General features: G+C 36.1%; 1 protein-coding gene across 1 annotated transcript in view; it reads right to left on the bottom strand.

Moving 5' to 3' along the window:
- The window catches only part of GABRA2 (gamma-aminobutyric acid type A receptor subunit alpha2), a 114505-nt gene extending 109392 nt beyond the window's left edge, over positions 1 to 5113 (bottom strand). The window contains exons 1-3 of the mRNA XM_090268180.1: positions 4912 to 5113; positions 3875 to 3952; positions 1253 to 1368 (exon numbers count right to left, since the gene is read on the bottom strand). Of these exons, the coding sequence (XP_090124306.1) occupies positions 1253 to 1368; positions 3875 to 3945 (187 nt within the window). The 5' untranslated portion in view covers positions 3946 to 3952; positions 4912 to 5113. The remainder of the gene's footprint in view (positions 1 to 1252; positions 1369 to 3874; positions 3953 to 4911) is intronic.
- Positions 5114 to 21248: the final 16135 nt, after the last annotated feature.

The raw sequence follows: 21248 nt of genomic DNA, 5'->3' as shown, positions 1-21248 counted from the left end.
ACTGAATTCTTTCTGAAGATACACTGTACCATCTTTCTGAACATTATTCCTTTCCAGCACTTCTCTCTTAAAATGCAAAGTACTATTCTGGATTCAAGTAAAAAACTAATAGCAATTAAATGAAATATTATTTAAAAACAAGGTGTGTCTTTTCTGACTTTTTATGATTCCTAGACAATCCAAACCATAAAAATACTAATATATAAAATTACCAACCACCTACATTTTTCAAAGAAAGTATTTCCATAAACATCCAGGCATGTAATTGATTGCTTTTCAAGCACTTTAATATCGCTAGGTTGCCAGGCTACTAATAACCAGGATAACTATAAAAAATCATTGGTTAATATCACATGCAACTAATTTGTCTGAATTTTGAATTAATTGTTAAACTGAACATCTTAACAAGTATGACATACACGTGACCAATGTGTGCTTGCAGATAGATATCTCATGTTAGGCATGAGGAGTAACGATATTTTGACTCAGAATCTTTTTATGAATTATACATTTACTCTACTTTCACCTAATCTCCTTAGGTTACCATCCAGTTAGGCTGAAGGATAATGAAAATTTAACATATTAGCCAAGCCTAATTTTCTTTACTTTAGGAATAAAAATAGATTGTTTTTCTGAGTTGAAAATGAATGTTTAAATTTGAAGTCAAACTGTGCCACAGCCCAATAAATTTAGGCCTCCAGCTAATGTATATCTAAAATGTCTCTGAAAGTTTCAAGAATGCCAAACCTGTGCTACATTTTAGAAATGTCACATGCCGTATAATGAATTGCATCAGAGAATCCTAAAGAGTATGTGAGTATGTGTTGAAATACAACCCAGATACTCTTTCATTTATGTAACTCATTTTTGTATATCCGTACTGATGTTAAAAACAGGCATTTGTTAAATGTGATGAAGAAAACCCAAAGATGTTACAAAAGCATTTCTGCACAATAATGTTACCCATTTACATATTCTAAGTTTATAAATGAACTAATTTAAAAACTATTCATGCAAAGGTCTAAGCTTTTACATGACTTTAGGCATTCTACAAAAGGTATGTTAAATACATTAAGTGTGTATAAAAGGAATCACAGAAAATGTTTATTTCATATACCTTACTTTCTGTTATCTATGGTTTTTAATATATAGCAATGCATTTATATATAAATGTATTAAAATATAAATATTAACCTTAACTTCTAAAGGCATTATTCTGTGAGAGTTTAAAAAGAATTGAAACTATTTTTACCTCCCAGTCCTGGTCTAAGCCGATTATCGTAACCATCCAGAAGTCTGTCTAGAATTCTTGTAAAGATGGTAATGTTATTTTTAGCCTCATCTTCTTGGATGTTAGCCAGCACCAACCTAAACAGATAATTTTACAAGCTGATATATATACATATGTGTGTTTTGCAAGTGCCAACATGCACTTATTTCTTAATTTAAATTTTAAGGTTCTCTAAACTATTACTGCAACCCATTTTCCTTCTTCTTTTCATTTCTATAAATACTAATATACCTATGGGGAAGGTAAACATGCCATGGGAAATGAATACTAAATACCAAATTATTAGAAAGTTTAATGACAAAATTATTTCATATATCTACCACTTAGCATTGTGTGTGGACTATCCCTTTTTTCCCTAAAACCCATTCCACAGAATATGCTATGACTGTAGATTATCATATCACATGCAGACACTAATAATAATGTTATTCTGCATTTAGAAACCTACAATAATCAAAGAGATTCCTGAAATAATTCTTCAGTGGTTCAAATATAAATTGGGGAACAAAAATACTTCCTTGGAGGTACTAAATTTCTCTATCTTCCTCATAAGCCTCTTTCTTTTTCTCTTTATGTCTTTTTCTCTTTTAAGCCAAGATGATTTCCTTACTTTGGGTATACCTCCACCCAATGGCCAAGTGCAATATAGACATCAGGGGAACTCCGCTGGCTGTGTTCCAGGCAAGCTTCAGTGTAGCCAAGAAGTAAGTGGAGGTGGGCTCTGAAAGGGTCTGCAGCACTTACACAGCTGCAGAGAGCCTTGGAGGAAACCCCTCCAGACTGACCTCTGAGGACAGCCTAGGTCACTTAAGTTTCAAATGCCCAGCTATTTTTGTGAAAAATTTGCAGAGAGAACAAATTGTCTACAAAAACCCCAAAAGAGGGTTAAAAACAGTGATTTTCTCCATTGTTTCTCCATAATTTCTCCATTAGAAAGGCAGAGACCTGATTTTGTGACATCCAGCAAATTGGTGCAGAAGAAACTGGATATATAAAACAGAATGTCCCTTTTCACTGCCATTTCCCCCTGGAATGATTCAGAAATTTAAATTACTAGCCAAGAGAGAGAGAGAGAGAGAGAGAGAGAGAGAGAGAGAGAGAGAGAATCTTTTATATAATAGAATAAAATACTGGCATAAGCATTATTGGTCAAGTATAGAACAGAAAACTAATGGAGGGAAATATATAGCTAAGCACTGAAGATTTTCAATGATTAGTAATTGACCATCATTTGTTCACCCCTTTAAAATAAGTCTATGTAATCTGCATTCTGATCAAGTTGGATTGTGTAAAATATCATCAACACAGTCCATTTGCATTTAAATGATTATACAGCTAGTAGCTAAAAATAGTTACAATACACCCAAGATACTGTCTTGAAAGCAGAGAAAATATTAAAACACTAACATGAAGATAAGTATTTACAATTATGTAAGCAAACTAGTTCATACCCTCCAGTTTCTATGTTACCTTAAGCTAATTTTAAAACCAGTCACTAAGATAGTCATAAAGTTCCACATAGAGATTTTCAATCAAAAGTGTTTTAATTACATATCACAGTTCCTTTCTAAAGTCAGTATTAGATATTAAATTAGATTTTCTCCAATTAAAATAAATCTTTCTAAAGAGACTTTTCACTTCTATAAAATATGGTCATACTTTGACCACTGTCTGGGCAGGAAAAATGAAAAATTTAAAGGAAAATAAAGATATAATATAGACTTATTTTTTTCTAAAAAAAAGAAAGAAAGAAAAAGAAAAGAAAGGAATGCTTACATGAACAGTCTTATGAATCTTGTATTTTAAGTCCCTGGTATTTTGAAAACTTATTCTAAAGGCAATAAATAGAAGGTGCCCATTGGTGATAAAAATCATAAAAGACTACAACTATGATAAAGTTACTACAAGCAATAAAAATTATTTCATGTTTGTAGAACATAGGCAAAAAATAGTTACATGTTTAAAATCAGTACTCTTTATGACAGTAACCATTTTAAGAACAAAAGGTCTCTAAATCAATAATATGAAAAAGTTGATTAAAAAATCAAGATTTTATTTTATTGTTTGTGACTGTGAAGTTGTATACTACCTCCACCTAGAGGTTTAAGGCTCACATATCATTTGGGCTTCTATTATGAGTAAAAAAGCCAAGCCATTTTTAAAAAGATAAGGGAAAAAAAGGAAAAAAAATAAGTTAACACTCAAATCACTTTAGCTTGAGCTTTTTTATTTGGCTTTAAGGCAAACTGCTGACTTCTTTACTGAATTTTGGTGTTATTGTAAGCACATATAACTTTATCACTTCAATTCCTTGCAAGAATATGCCATTCAAAGAATATTGCTTTCTTCAGTGAGTTTTTTTGAAGAAATTATTTTTGTTCACTTGTGTATGTATAGCTAACAGCAAGAAGCAGTGAACTTTTTACCATCTCTGCCACTTCAGAGTTCAGTTTCTTGGTACAATCTTTTTTCATTAGAAATACTTCTTTAAAATACTCTAGCTTCTCAAAAGCCATCCCTGCCCTGATGCCATTCAAGAAACACACCTTTAACCTGAATTAAAAGAGTCAATAAATGTCTCACCTGGCTGGGTCCCATATCAAAAAAACGAGAAGCAGTAACTGCATGCTGTAGATGTTCAATTTCATCTTCATCGCTGTTCTTTGTAAAGCCATGGAAGAAAATCAAAATATTTTAAAAATTAAATTCAGTTCCACCATCCAAAGGGCTCAAAAGACTGGGAATTGGAGTTAATGGTATGGAGGTAATTTCAGGGAGTTAGTGCAGGCATGATGATTGGGTGAGTTTTTCTCTTTCCTTTTTTCTTTATTTTATTTTATTTATTTTTTTTTTTTGACAGCCAGATGATCAAATAATCACATTTTGCTCTGCCGGTAACTTCCCCCAGCCCCATCATCAGCAAACACTGTTTTGTGCACACACAGATATGTAATAATAACACACGGAACCCTGAACTGACATATGAGCTAGAAAAGGGAGTATGTTAAGGACAGAGTGAAAAAGGGGAGGAGAGATGGGCACTTCATGCCATCATCCCCTCAACCAAGACCACCCCCGCGACACTGGCAAGAAAAGCAAGGGGGGCAGCCAGCCCACTTTTTCGATTATTATTCTTTTCATTACAGTGAGCTGCAGTCTTCACCTCTTCACTTCTTCACTCGCTCTAAAATAAAATATAATAATCCCCGTTCCTGTCCGTGTACAATTGCCTAACACCACATCTTGGAGGCAGACGCGTTCGGTTCAAATGCTGCGAAACGCAGCGTTTGACAGCTGTTCGCGGAGCCGAGGACCACAGCCCCCGGCAGAAGCGCGAGGCTCCAGGATCAGCCTGGCTGGCAGGCTCGCCGAGCACGGCGTGCAAAGTTGAAGACTGGAAAAAGCCAGGCTAACGTGCTGCCGGGCGGGGATCTCGGAGCTTTTTGTATTTACAGATATGCTTCTGGTGATGGGCACCAAAATTATGTTTTAGATGGGCTGGGGAGGTGGGGGCGACCTGAACCTCCTGGGTTTCCAGGGAGCGGGAGAGACTGGAGGCATGCATGCGAGGCAAAGGCAAATGGAAGGGTCCCTGTTGGGACCAACGTGTGCGACCTTACCTGAAACAACAAGCAGAATTGGGTGTTTTCCTCCCTTTTGCGCTGATCTTGAGCAGATAGAAAACTTGAGAGAGAAGAGAGCGCCAGAGAGACTGACTGCAGCAGCCGAGCGCCGAGCGAGCGGGGAGCGAAGGGCTGGTGGCAGCTGGGGAGGAGCGCGAGGAGCGGTGGCGGCGGTGCCAGGAGTAGAAGGAGGCGAAGGCGTCCGTAGTGGCGGTGATGGGAGGAGGAGGAGGAGGAGGAGGAGGAGGAGGGGGAAGCGTTGGCAGCAGCGGACGGGCGGGGTGGGGGGTGGGGGTACGCAAGCGGAGGCGCGGTGCGCGCCGGCAGTGGCGGGCACGAGCCCCACGCCTGGAGGAGGTGGAGTCAGGCTCGGGAGGAGGGCTAAAGAGGTTTCAGGACGTATTGGGACTCCCACCCACTCCCCGATCCCGGGTAGCCGCCTGCCGGGCACCTGCAGCGCCCAGCCCCGGCGGCGGCGGGAGCCCTGGTGTGCCTGGAGCGCAGCACCCGGCATCCACACCGCGCGGGAGGAGCACAGCCCTCGCACCTCCCGGGACTGCGCCCCGCGGCGGCCCACCGGGGTTCCCCGGAGGGCCGGAAGTTCCTAGAGGACGCTGGTGGGTGTCTGTGTGTTCCTAGGTCCCCGGGGCTGCGCCCTGCTGCCCCCGTCCCCACATCCCCTGGCTCTGGAGCGACGTGGCTGCGGAGGAGAGGTAAAGAGGTACCGCTCCCGCTGGAGGGCGAGGGGATTAATCACGCCTTTACTTTGTCATCAGCACATCCACGCAGGACCAAGTTCAACCCTTATTCGTGGAATGAGACAGGGGGAAGTTTCTTTGATTCCCCGAGCCACCCAGATATATCACTCATTCCTTCACCCTCCTGCCATCTGGACCGATTTCTCCTCAAAGCTCTGAGGGTTGGGGACTTGCTTAGAGCCGGTCCGTAAAAATCTATTTGCAAATTACACGCCCTGAGGAATCCCCCGCACACTCTCAGTACTTCCCTTCCCTGATCTCTTTTCACAGGCATCCTTTCCTCCGTACCTGGTTCAAACTCATCAACAACTTTTAAAAGTTTACGTTTTCCCAAAGCAAAATTGAACCTGCTGTGTTTCTACTACCTCTGCGATTTTCGATTTTCCCCCTAAATGGAAAAGGAGCAGAGTATGAGGTTTTCCCCCATTAGAGGTTTTCTTTTCTTTTTTCTTTTTTCTTTTTTTTTTTTTTTTCTGTTAAAGGGGGACCTGTTGTATTCCAGCCCCCATCACACACTTCCAGCACTGTGTGTTTGATCTGTCTCTTTTCTCTTCTATTTTATTGGAGGTGATAAAATCCAAACGTGCAACTTGAACAACAAAGAGACATTTTCCTTTTTGTAGGGGCACATAAGACAATGTTATGCAATCCTACTAAGGCAAAGCAGAGCAGGTGTTTCTCTCTTCAAGAAGTCCTTGTAAACATTAGGCACTTTCAACATTTCAAAATATGCTGATATGTTTCTGTCATATTCTATTCAGCATCAATATGTGCCAAACAGTTCAATTTCATTAGTTATGAACCAAATATTCAGATGCTTTTCCTAGATGGTGAAGTTCTCATAACAACAGACCTATTAATTACTAATTTCTAAATAAGTATTTAATATGCTACAATCTAAAACATTTGCTCTTCTATGTGGCCAGCTCTGTGAAGAAGCTTTCTCCTTCATCATTAATAGACCCTTCCTGACTTGCCCATTGGAGAGTCTAATTGAAATCCACAAAGATAAAAAGCATGCCATTTAAAACCTTTCAACTAGGGGATCTAAACCTCCTCTACTTGGTGTGAACACTTCATTTGTTAGTGTATTTCCCCATTTCCCATTTCTATGAGTCAGTCTTCATCAAGATCTCTATCATTTCACCATTTACCTTACTACTAAATTGTTAATATTTAGGTCATGGAAATTAAACAGCATATGGCTTCTTCCCAACTTTAATTGCTGTGCTCCAACAAAACTTCTCTTTTATGAATGTCACAATTTTTGTAAACATCTTCATAGATTAGTCCTATACTTACCACTTACAGTTTTCCCCTGGATTCTAACATCAGTTTATAGATTTTAGTTTAATTGCTTTATCTCAAAATTTGTATCTGTTGGAATGATTTGTTCTAAAAGAATTAGCCTTATTCACTCGGTTCCCTTATTAGATTTGTAATCTCACTGCCATATGACCCACTTATATGTAACTTCACAAAGTTCATGCTGTTTTAAATTATTTTCACCATTTGCTTTTTCTAAACCTCTATGTTAACACAGTCTATAGATTTGGATACGCACTTGTTTGAGAGAGACTCATAAAATAATTCATTACAACAGAATGAGTTTCTGTTTTTCCCCACAAACTGCTTTGTAATTTTATTTATGTTGAATAGCTGTGATATAAAGGAAATGGAAATCAGAAAAACGGACTGGAGGCAGTGGATCTCTACTTATTGCTGCCTCTATACTGATAATTTACTGTCACTAGTCCAGCCCAGTTTCTCCTGCAAGTGTCCGGCGGCCACAGACATCTGGCAAATCCAGCCTCATTTGTTTCTCTCCTCCCTGTGATGATGGAGTGCAGTGAACTGCCTGTGATTTGGAAGCCAGACTGTGTTGGTCGTGACTAAGCTCTTCCTAGCCACTTTTTTGGAGCATGTCCTAAGGCAGCCAATCTTGTAGAGAAATTGACAACTAAATGGTTGCAAGTAAATCCAGCCCCACCGAGGCTAGAACAGTACAAACCCTTCTGTTTTAACTTGTTGGAATTATTCTCCCACATATTAGATTAGGGGGTGTGTAGGGGGGGTCACTTATATATTTCCCATCCTCAACAACCAAGTCTCTAAGGAAATTTCAACATGGGAATGTAAAATAAAAAGAAAGATGAATTAACAGGATCTTGGTATTATCTGACTTCTTTTTCCTTACATCTCATAATATTTATAGTTTGAAAATTCATTACAAAACTATTTATGTTTTGGCACTACTGCTCCACAGAACTGCTACTCTATATACCCTAGGGGCCTTCATGAATTTTTATGTTCTAGAAGATAATATGCATGTGTGTATGTATGTGTATACTATACACATACAAACATACAGATATACAGATATTTATAGAAAGATTGATATCTGTACTAATAAAAAGGCTTGAGGATTTAAATGAGAATAACATTTATATAACACATTTTTGTAAAATACATTTAATCTCACTATTACAAAATTTGATCATAGTGATTTTTAGATACTTTGCAGTACCAGGACTACTTTAACAAGAATAGCATCTCACTGTATTTACAAATTTTGAAATATCAGCATTTAGGTCATGTAATAAATTTATATATACTTTACACACTTTACTATGTGAGTCATTCATTCAAGTGAGACTATAAACTGATGAAAAATTAGAAACTCAAGCATAGATTACGCTCTTTTCATTGAATTAAGTATCCTATACTCTTACCAGATGCTTTTCTCATTTTAAAATATGCTTGGAGTGGAAGCCTGTTCTCACATATTCACAATTATCATTAAAAAAAAAAAAAACTTGAGCAAATACCTATTTGGTAATTCTCAAGTCTAAACCATGGCTTGGTCAAGCTCCATTTTTTATGTAAGTTTAATTTAGATGTATAGTTCTAATATGTCCACTAGGCTCTAAGATTCTGAACAAAGAAACAGCTGGAAAGTGGAAATAATTAGCCTTATAAACAAATAATTCCAAAACTACTCTGTTACATTAATGTATCTAGGTCACATTTCATTAGGGCTAAATATATCATGTATACCAGCTAAGATAAACTATGCACATTACATTCTTCAAACAAAGTAACTCTCTGTTTATAACATAAAATACTTTTACAAATCCTTTTTCAACTTGCAAATTAAATATATAATGCACTCAGGATATCCTGGTGGTTTCTCAGATTTTAACATGTAACTACTACACCAAACACATATGCAGAGTGATTTGGAAGGAAACTATTTTGCCTTCCTTTTGTGAAATTACTGATAGAATTTATTTTCAGGTTATTTGATTGCTTCCTGAAGCAATAATAATTTCAATAATCCAAGCCACAAGCCACAAGCTGTTTCATTGGAAAACATCCTACAAATTTCATTGAAGGATAAGCTGCCACATCACTGGCAGCTCTTTTCCTTGTGAGGCAGGTACCCTAAATGATAATCATAGTAATTAAAATAATAAAAGTAAATTGATAACGTCTTTTTTTATAACAGCATAGATCCCGTTCTAAATACCTTTGAACTTCACAAGTAAAAGTTAGATTATTATTTTTATTTCACTTACGAGAAACTTGAGGCACGGAAAACATTATTAATCAGGCTCCGAGTCTTCCAACGGAGATGACAAGAGTAGCAGTCGAACAGTGTGACTCCAGAGTCTGCACGTCCAACTACTATACTGTATCACAACAGCCAGAACTCTAGCTTCTTATGTGCAGTCTCACCATGGAAGTGTTTTGGGACAAAATATTTCACTGTGGATGTGTTGATGTTTTCAGGAAGTGTGAATCTGTTAATAACAGCAGTGTATTCATTCAACAGGTCTTACTGAGTGCTTTGTACAAGACACTCTATTAGGTGCCATTCTGAATATAATAATGATTAAGGCATGTTCCCTACCCTCAAAGAGCTTACAGAAAACCAGGAAGCATAATATAAGCTGTGTTGTTAATTGCAAGCAAATTAAGACCAAGGCCTATACGTGTACTCTGAAAACTACTACAACACTATTTTTACTAAGTAGTAACCTGCAGCTTAAGAAAAATAATGCAGTATTAGGAGATTTACTTTAATTAATAATTTAAAAATCTAGTTACTACTATATAGCAATAAATAGATTACTGTTTTAAGAACATGATTAAGTACTTTCAATGACACAAAGAAGCAACTTCAGCTCCTAGGACCAGGAAAAGTTCATGTTCAGAATGAAAAAATATTTATCTTATATGGGTATTTTCTGAACATCATACAAAATTATGCAGAAGAACCCAATGACAATAGCAACAACAAATTTAGAAAATAGAGGGAGTCCAGAATGTAATTGTAGGCCCATTTATGTACTTCTCAGGTGGGATAAGATCAGTTCCCAAATGAAGGATTATTCCTTCAGTTGCATTATTTTTAACATCAAAATTCTTTTATCTTGAGTGGAAGAGAGAATACAGGTATTGCGAAGAAATAGATGAAAAATATCATCAGGCTGTGAGTATTTATTTCATGATCAGTGAGTGAGACATGAAAGAGAAAATAGAAACCAGTTATTTCTAAGAAAATGTGAATAATGTCATGGCAAATTAATTATGTATTGATATCAAGTGATTTTAAATAATAATATGTAGATTTCTCACTAGAGACCTCTTAGTATTTGTCAGAGACTTGCTCATAGATTCACAGTAAATAATTGCAGATTTCTTCATAGAGTTGAGTACTTTGGAATACAAATTAAGAGCTTTGGTACCAGAGTCAAAAATGCCGTGACCTTCGGCAGTCTCAGCTATAATATACTGGTAACACTTAAAGCTCTGTCTGTCTCTAACAGCTCACTGTACATCACAGGTAGACACTTTCTTTCTATAAAAGATATCTCCTCTGGTGTCCACCATCTTACTGCACCATCCCCCACCAAAATCCTGATTCTGGGAGTCAGTCATTCTACATTCTTTTTTTCTAAACATCGTGCTCTCATACACTCACACCACACACACACACAGCACACACGCACGCACTCATAAACACCCACATACATTAGTTGATGCTGAAAAAATACCTCCTCCCTATCCATTACCTGATCCACTCTACCCATTACTAATTCCACAGCCTTAGCTCTGTCTTCACTTGAACTACTCTGGTACCAATAAGCAGTAGCCTATTAACTAGCTTCTCTGATCCTAATCTCAGTTTTCTTTAGTTTGTTTTCTACATGACCAAGAAAGAGTGTTTCAACACCGATTTGATAGTGTCACTGGATAATTTAAAATCCTTTCTCGATAAAAGTATAAGTTGCAGACTCTTTTGTATGTCCTATCTGAGCCCTGTTTATATCTCCAGCCTGAACTCTGCTTTTTTCACACTCACCATGTCATAGATACCCACACATCCATATTCGGCCTTCATTTCTCAACATCATCCTGAAACATGAAAATGTTTACATTTCTCTCAACAGCCAGTGGTTCCATGCCTCTATGCTTTTGGTTCTCATTGCCCCGTTCTACTGGAATACCACTTTCATACTGTCTCCCTGGTGAACACTTCAAGCTTTAGCCCTATAAACCATTTCTTATCCTTCCAGGAAAAAAAAAAAAAATTCTGTATCTTCTGTTGTACTCCTGCTGAACTTAGCAGAGGCATTTAACATGAGTCCTAATAACAATGGATCTTATTAACTTTTCTATTTCACTCTATTAGCCTGCTAGCTCTTTAAAGGCAATGAGCCTCAACTTAATCATCTTCCCTTTTCAAGTGCCTGGCACAGAATAAAATATATATAATGTTTCAGGAAATTATTGAGGAATAAATGACAGAAAGAATGGATCAATGCACGAATAAACAACCTAATGAATACATGTGAGAATGCATGAGTACCTGTGCCTTCATATATATATACTTTCTTCAGGAGAAATGAGGTGTGACAGAGAGTAGTGGTTAAGCACTCAGACTCTGGTGCTGAGAACTACAGTTCAAATCCTGGTTCTATTATTTACTTGTTGTGCAGCCTTTGATACATTCCTTTAGCTTTTCTATGCTTTTGTTTTCTTACCTGTAGAATAAGGATAATTGTAGGAGGTACCTCATATGGTTTGCAAATAGTTTATGAATTGATACATGTACACAGGACAGCACCTGGATCATAGACAACACTACACAGCATTTGTAGATATTATTAAAGGGTTTGAAAGCTGTTAGGTCACTGCTTAGAAATTTAGTAAATTAGGTTTAGTTGCCCTCCTTGCCCTTGAACATACTGAATCTTTTGACTCATCTTTTCTTGTATGTTCCTATCCACCCTTTCCACTGACATTCAAGTTCCCAGCTTTGCAAACCTGGTCATAACCCTTCATATGCACTCACATTCTCTTATGTTGCTGTTCTTTTTTCTTATGAATACATTTCTTTCCTCATTCTTTCCTTCTTTTTCTTCCTTGCTTTTTCCCCTTTCATTTTTTTAATATATAAGGCCCTCCTTTTTATTCTAGTTTGGCCTGCATTTTCATCTTTTGTTTATTCTCTATTGTCCCTTTTCTCTCCCTCTCCCAACTTTATATATATATATATATATATATATATATATATATATATATATATACATGGAAAATAAAGTCGGTGTTGATGTACACACTTGCCCTTTGGCATATGGGGGGAAAAGTTTGTTTGTAAGAGTATACACAGATAAATATCTACTTAGGCAAATGAGGATGTACGTGCCTATCCTACAAATGCCTAAATATCCCCATCTGTGTTTTGTGTGTAGGATTCAGTATAAAGTTATACTACCAAATCCACTCAAGTATCTTTTATTGATTCATATATGAATTGAAGAGAAAAATCAAGTAACTTTCTCATTTGAATTGGTTAATGGTTTGCTGCATTAAAGAAATCATCCTAAGTTGGGTATTTTGTTTGAAAGAGACCCATATCTGTAATATCCAGAGAACCAAAGTTAAGTATCAACATAGAAGTTTCCAGCTGCCCCATATCTGTAATATCCAGAGAACCAAAGTTAAGTATCAACATAGAAGTTTCCAGCTGCCCTCCTAATCATATACCCTAGATTCAATTACAAGTTTCACTTTTTGTGTGTGTGTGTGTGTGTGTGTGACTTCTAGGTTTATCGTATTCATATGCTACTCATTTGGAATTGAGAAATAAAAGAACTTTTGCATTAGGAATTAATAAATCATCTTTAAAGGCTTTCTTTTGGAAGGGAGAAATTTTCAAAGAGATTTATGACAGACATTAGTGTTCTCCAGAATATACCACCAGTTTCTAGCCCAGGTGTAGGAAAAGACTGAATTTCTTTACTCTCCTTGGAATGAGAAATGGAAATGGAACTTGCTCTAGCCAATGAAAGGTGAGCAGAGGAGACAGGGGCCATTTCCAGATGGAAGGTGGATAAGCCAGGTCTCTTTCACTGTTACCTGATTGTGGACAACGATATTCCAAATGGTGGCCTCTCAATGGGTCCTTCAGTAAGAACGACAAATATCAGAGCTCCTAGCTGACTTGCATAGGACATAGTAAGCCTCTAAAATTTGGGGTGGTGTTTAACCACAAAATAACATAATAAAATAATCACAAAATAACTCAGTCTATCCTGATTGCTGAAGGATGAAGGGTAAGCTTGGTTGCATCTGTCTTTTGAATACAAATCTTGAATGATGGAGCAACACATAAAATATTTTCTGGCAGGAAAGACTTTCTTAAAGATCGTAAAATCAGTATATAAATAGTTGCTTGCCTGACTCTGAACCAGTTGATTTCTTTGGTCTTCGGTAACATTTGTGCATTGTTTATATATCTTAACAGTTCTTCACTTTCTTTCTGCACCTGCAGACCAAGAGGAATTAAAACAAAGTCTGAGGTTATTTTTAGCAAAGAGTTTTTCTTACCCTCTACTTTATCCTTTCCTCTAAGGCACAGATATTGAATGTGACAGTGACAAGGATGAGAGGATGTTATTTATTGAGTTCCAACAGGAACTCCTATTCCTGAAACATCTGACACACCCCAGAAATGGGATGGAAAATGGTGAAAAGAGAAACGTTGAGAAAAAAAAAAAAGGTCTGAATGGTACAGCAACTGCTAGATATTAAACAAGGATGGATTAAAAAAACTGGTTCTGAAGAAGAATTTGCGTTAAAAATATGTATCTACTACATAAATAAAAACAAACAAAATTGACTCTGACCTAAACATACAATGTGTGAATTCTAAAGGCATTTTCAGAGATTTTCAACAAATTGGAAAAGGCCAGTCAGTCAACAAATTATGTTGTCATTACACAATTCACTACATCAAACATTTCTAAGTTCAAACTGCTTTTAGCTAGTCAATCAAGATCCTTCAAATACAAACCACTGCAGCCATTTAATATTTAAATTGTGAGAATAAAAATATACACATCTTTAATAAGTTCTTAAGGGACCAGAAACTATGACTTATCTCTCTTTATCTCTCTGATTTTCATTTTGTAGGTGCTCAGTAAGTGTTGATAGAGAATACATGAGCAACTAAACAAATTAGTGAATTAATAAATAAATGCAAGGATGTATCGAAAAATTTATAAATGTTATTCACTGGAGCTCATCTGTTCTTTCTTTGTCCATTCTAACCCTCTCTAGTCTGGCCTTTATGAGATGGCCTGAATAATCTTTTCAAAATATAGATCTGTTCACATCACTGTATAATTTAAAATCAATCGTTCAGAGATTTCCTAGTCCTTACTGTGACCATAGTCCTGAATGCCTTGACTCCTGCCTAGCCTTGAACCATAGTTTCTCTTGATCCATTAACACCAATCTTTTTCAGTTCCTGGAATGTGCCAGGTTTCCTATCTTATTTCTTCTTTTGCCATAGATCATTGTAGCTCGAGTTCTCTCTGCTGGAAAGTCCTATGCCCAATTTGCACCTATTTATCTTTCATATTAAAAAAATAGGAATCACTTCTGCAAGAAGACTTCCTTTATAGAACCCCCCATCACTAGCCCTTATAGAATTATCTGTTTTTCATCATTGTGTGATCATATGATTAACATGTTAACCAACTATGCTGTATGTTCAGGGAACATACTTATTTTTACTAAACATTGTATCCCCTGCGATCAGCGTACTGCCTAACTTAGCCTAAGCACTCAATAAATAGCTGTTGAAAAAAAATGAAGGACTTAATGAATGTGTAACAAACACGGGATTAGATGTATAGTGCTTCTTTCAAAAGTAGCATCTCATATCTGTAAAAGTAAATCTGCAATACTGTAACTTGAATTATTGCCATATTAATAAAGAATCTAAGGTAAACTAATAGCTGATATCAATGTCACTGACCCTCTGAAATATGAGAAATGAGAAGAAGGTACACAATGTTGATATCAAGGTGCGGGTCATAAATTCAATCAAGGTAGACCAGCAAGAGGAAATGGTAAGAAAGATAACCATGTATTAGTTTACAGTGAAGGCTGTTTTTACTCATCCTGTGGTATTTGTCCACAGTAGAGGTACTTTCTAGTGTTGAAGAACTGAACATCCCAACAAATCTTGCCTTAGTATTCTCTGCCTAGAATGGTGTGATCTATTCTTATTTAGATGAACACAAGACTAATTAGCATATGGATGCAGGATCTACAAATATTTTTAAAGGATTTTTGTCATGAAGTGTTAGTGGATAAAATATAAGATGCCTTTTATTTATTAAATATTCTTGTATTATGAAAATTATACATATCTACTAAGAGACTAATTTCTCTAGGGATTTCATTATAAGTGGGGATTTTTTGTAGTTTGGGTCTTTTTAATAAATGCACCTGTATAGTTACATTACAATTTTGTAAAAATAAAAAAAATACCTCCTGACAAGCATGCTCAGAATATATACAATCTTAATACCTTTAATATAATAGTTTTCAAGACATACAAAATAAAAATTTAAGGCAAATACAGCACTTTTTGACAATTTAATAATTTATTACATTATGGTAACATTGCAACAATATCCAATAATTCCTCTTTAGGCTAAAGCCCCTTAGAATTTCTATTATAGAAACTTTTTTAGATTATTCTTAACCTTAAACTCTTTAGTCAAATGAACTGTTTATCTGTCCCATATTTCTCTAAGTCTGAATGTATGCTTAGAGAAATGTATTTACATAACATAAATATATAACTAAGCTAATATTTGCATATTTGTACATACATGCATTTACAGCATGATCTGAACTAATCCATTAAGACTCAGGAGTCATGAATTTAGCTGCTGCACAAATCTGGTCTGCCACCTGTTATTGTATATAACAGTTTATTGGGTAATAGCCATTCCCATTCATTTATGTATTGTCTAATAGTTCTTGTGTGCTGCAATGGCAGAAGCAAGTAGCTGCAACATAGTCTATATCACCCACAAAGCTTAAAACATTTCTATCTAAGCCTTTAAGACAAAAAAATATTTCCAATCTCTGAACTAAATCAAAGAGTTGTCCATGTGATCTGAGTAGCAATTGAGAAACATTGGGTTGTATAACAGGGTAGTGTCTTTATACCTTGTTTCAACAATTACTATTTAGGAGGCTCTTTTTTAGTTCCTGTGTGACTATTATTCAATTAGTGTCAGAACTGCCTTGGTGAATTGAATAGTTATCATTTTTCCAAAAGAATAGTGAAAAATGTTTTATTTATAATTAATGCATGGTATGTAAAGCATGATATTAGGCAGTATTTTAAATTAAAAAACAGAGACAAATCAGGGTCACCAACCCTCAAGAAACAGTTTAATGAATACTATGTGATCTGCACCCAAAAAAAAATCACTAAAATAAAATGTCTTGTGTGCATCTTCCATGTGGGTGAGCATCCTTCCCCTGGGCTCTCATACAACTCTCTGCCTATATATTAGTATTCTCTCCTTAGAATGATGCAATCTATTCTTGTTTAGCTGGACTACAGGACTAATTAGCAGCCCCATCTGAGCCACATTTCAGACTCTACAGATATTTTCTATTACAGAAGTATGTCCACCTATCTTCCCAAGGAGAATGTGAACTTCTTGGAGCAGCAGCTAACGATTTACTTCTATGTCTCCTTCTGTGTTAAAAGTAGCAAGTTCTCAATTTATATTTGTTGAAAGAATGGATAAATGAGCGTATGTAACACTCGATGCTTTCTATTCTACCATCCCCTTCTACCTAGGACTATGTCCAATCTATAATGCTGAATATCTTTAATATTCCTGTGATTTTATTTACTAAATTATCTAGAAAGTTACTGAAGAATTCTCTTACCACCACCACCCCACCAGATTTTTTCATTATACTTTCTGGGTATAATTAACCTTAAATATTTTATTAAAAGTAGTATGACATATGTGAATGGACCAGTTAAATTTGACTATCACTCTAGAGAGAGTTATTTTGTCAAAGAGATGTCTCAATATGAATTAAACTCTTTGGGTTAATTAATTTGCATAAGACCTATGAGAAATAAGCTTTTGTTGGTCATAGCAATGGGGTTTGAGATATGTGAAAAATTAAGGGGAGTTTAAAAGAATACACTGTATTTATAGGAAAAAACAAAAACAAAAACATGAGAAGACCAATCTTGTAGATGGCCGAATTCCATCTCTAGGGCCTTTGACCTGGAGACATCTTGCTACTGGATCCAGTTACAAAGCCCACAGAACCTGCCATTAAAACCTCTTGTGTCTCACTCAGAGGGAGTGTTTTTCATGGATGGCGCTGGTCCATGAACCTACGAGCAAAAGAGTGGACCTCTCTTAATTCAGCTAAAAAAGTTCTGTGAGTACATCTATGTATTAATAAAATGTCTTCTGTTTGACAGAATGTGGCTTAAAGTTTGCTTTTCCTGTGACTTCATATCTGATAGAGAGGTTGCAGGGTGAGGACTCCCTCTAACCAGGGCTGGTCACTGATATTTACCAGAAGAAACTGACTTGCACTGAAAGACCAAATTGGCTTGGCATACTTGGGTAATTTGGAAGTGTTCACAGGAACTGCAGAGTTTGAAAATGAGAAAAAAAGGAGTGAGCAGCTGGTATTTAAGGAAATGTTGCCAGGGCTTGAGAGTTGGCATCAAACTAAAGGTAGCAATAGTGACACGGGTTGTCTGGAATTGGTACAGAAAAAGAAGGCTTACTCATTTCTGAACCTAGGCCCTTGAACTTGGACAAGAACTTCCTGGGAAAAGAAGCTTATACTATATGTAAGAGAGCATGGTGCAGAAAAGGTGCTTTATTTCTAGAACACTTGTAGATAGCATGGAATGTAACTCTTGAATATGGTTGTTCATACTCAAGTCATAGCCAGCGATATTTTATTTTTATTTTTTAGAATTCATTTTTATCTAATCTTCACTGTATTTTTTCCATTACCATTTATTCCTTTATACCCCCTGCCCCCAGCAATCTCCACACTGTTGTGCATGTCCCTGAGTCCTTTTCCCATTTTACTCAATGTGTCCACCTCCTAAATTCCCCATAGCTGTCATTCTGCTCTCCATCTATGAGTCTGTTCCTACTTCCCTTGTTAGTTCAATTTGTTCATTAGATTCCACAAATGAGTAAAATCATATGATATGATATTTGTCCAGCCATACTGTTGAAAAAGGTAAGATCCCTTTCTTTTCTACAGCCTAGTAGTATTCCATTATGTAAATGTCCCATAGTTGTTTTATCCACTCATCTACTGATGGACACTTGGGCTGCTTCCACATCTCGGTGATGGTAAATAATGCTGCAATGAACATATGAGTGTTTATGTTCTTTCAAATTAATGTTCTGGATGCCTTCAGATATATTCCAAGAAGTGTGATTGTGGGGTCAAAGGGCAGATCCGATTTTAGTTTTTTGAGGTATCACTATACTGCTTTCCACAGTAGCTACATAAATCTGCATTCTCACTAACAGAGCAGAAAAGTTCCCTTTTCTCCACGTCCTCACTAGCACTTGTTGTTTGTTGACTTATTGTTGATAGCTGTTCTGACAGGTGTGCCGTAGTATCTCATTGTGGTTTTAATTTGCATTTCTCTGATGATTAGTGACATTGAACATCTTTTCATATGTCTATTGGCCATCTGTATGTCCTCTTGGGTTAAGTGTCTATTCAAGGTGCTTTGCCCATACAATGGGCTCAAGATATTTTATTCAACAAGTGGTGCTGGAAAAATTGGACAGATACATGCAGAAAATTGAAACTAGACCACCTTCTTACACCACACACAAGAATAAATTCAAAATGGATCAAAGACTTAAATGTTAGACTCAAAACTATAAGAATCATAGAAGAAAACATAGGGAACTAAATCTCAGACATTGTTTGTAACAATATTTTATCAGATATATCTCCCCAGGCAAGGGAAACAAAAGAACAAAATAAACAAACAGGACTATATCAAACTAAAATGCCTTTGCAAAGCAAAGGAAAACATCACAAAATATAAAGATAGCCCACATAATAACAACATATTCGTCAATACACGAGATAAGGGGTTAATATCAAAAATTTATAAATAACAACATTCAACACACACACACACACACACACACACACACACATGAAACAGATATTTTAACTTAACATACTTCCCCCAAAGAAAGCTCACCATGGCACATGCTAGCATAAGATTGGAATCAAAAGATCACAGAGTTACTGTCATAGATCAGAGCTCATGAGAAAAAAATGAAAGGTTAACAAGTCTAAGTTTCTAACAGAAATCATTGGATTTCATTAGATTCTTCATATAAAGGAGGGCGTGATTAATGAGTTGATCATCAGACCTGGGAAGACTAGAACATTGCAAAAACAGGAAACCCAGCAGAACCTTATACCATCTGGCCTTGGGAAGGTCTACGTTGTCCCCATGTACAGATTGACATTTAATCAGTGCCTACTTGGAGAAGATTAAAGTTCAGGTCCTTCCCTTCCCTTATACCCCATCTTCTCTTTCTCAAAATGGCTAGATAAAATAAGTAATGTTTCTAGTTCTTTCCACTTGGCTGAAATCCTGGTTTTCATCATTAAGTGCCAAGGAAAGGAGATGTTAATGACTTTATTTTCTTCTATTACTTTCCATAAATACTCTACCATATTTCACATGGTAGAAGTAGTTTATTTAAAATATTTTTCCAAATGAAACAAATTGTCTGTAGTCATTTTTTAACATTTTTGTCAAAAACTTATCTTCCACTCATTTATAAATCATTTAAATGAAAAAAATAAATGTAAATGAACACAACTTCCATGCAGTACATGCCTCTGCATAAGCTATGGAACCTGGTTGTATGGCCCAAGATATTTCAGTTTAATGTCTGAGTAGTTAAAATAAGCAGTTAATTTATAAAGTCATTAAAAAGCTTTACCAAGAACTGTTCTGATTGAATTGGCCAAAACTCTTAATTAGCTTCATCCAGTAACGATGTAGCAAGCAGGGTTAAAAGAGAGAATGATAAACAAAGACAGAGGGACAGAGCTTAAGTTCCTTTTGGCTGCTGTAGTGGAGGCAAATTCATTCTTTTTAGCAAAACGTTAATAATACACATTTATTGAGTTTCTATCTAGTGCATGAAACTGTACAGAGAACTTTATATATAGTATTTCACCAGTTTTTCATAGGAGCCCTCTTAGATATTAGCACTGCTTTAAAGATTAGGAAAATAAGTATCTTTCTGACTTATTTTGCTTGGCATGATACTTTCAAGATGCATCTATGCTGTCACAAAAGGCAGTATTTCATCTTAGAGCTGAGTACTATTTCACTTTGTGTATATATATATATATACCACATACAGATCATGAATCATGGAAATGTAAACTTGAAACCTATGTAATCTTACTAACTAATGTCACTTCAATACACTTAATTAAAAAAATAAGGTTTGACCTAGTTAAGTTATTTGCTAAAGGTAACAAAGCCACTCAGAACTGTATTATGACTTTTATAAGCCCAATCACTTTTGTCTTCATGTGTCCCCTTTCCATTAAAATATAATTAAATAAAATTTTAATGCACAAATATAAATTCAGTTATTTCCCAGGCTGGATTCACTATTACATAGTCATTATATTATAATATAACATTATATATTATAATATATTGTTACTATTATATTCAATTGTTTGTTTCTGATTTTAAGATGAAATAGAATTAAGAGACACCCCATCTACTGTGCCTAATAAGTTGGTCTTATAGACACAGCACTCAAATTCAGGCCTATGCAGTACGTTAAAAAAACTATGCCCTTCCCCCTAATTCCCCTCATCTTGACCAACATTAAATCACCAGCCTCACATGTTTTCCCACTTCTCCCAAATTTAACAAATATATTAATATGACAACCTTATCAGTATAAACTCTACAAGTTCATAGAACTCCAGTTTCTTCGCCTCCAAGATATAACACTAGAATTAAGTCAGGAATTTACAAAGAAGATAGTCATAGTATTTGCAATGCTGCAAAGTAAAAACAAATGCTCACATAAAAAGCTAAGAGCCATATGATATCACTCATATGTGGGGTATAAAGCTGAAACTCATAGACACAAACAACAATATGATGGTTACCAG

Source organism: Furipterus horrens, unplaced genomic scaffold (assembly GCF_987537825.1).
Source record: "Furipterus horrens unplaced genomic scaffold, mFurHor1.1.pri manual_scaffold_2, whole genome shotgun sequence".
Taxonomy (NCBI): domain Eukaryota; kingdom Metazoa; phylum Chordata; class Mammalia; order Chiroptera; family Furipteridae; genus Furipterus; species Furipterus horrens.
This window is presented reverse-complemented; position numbering and strand designations above follow the sequence as displayed.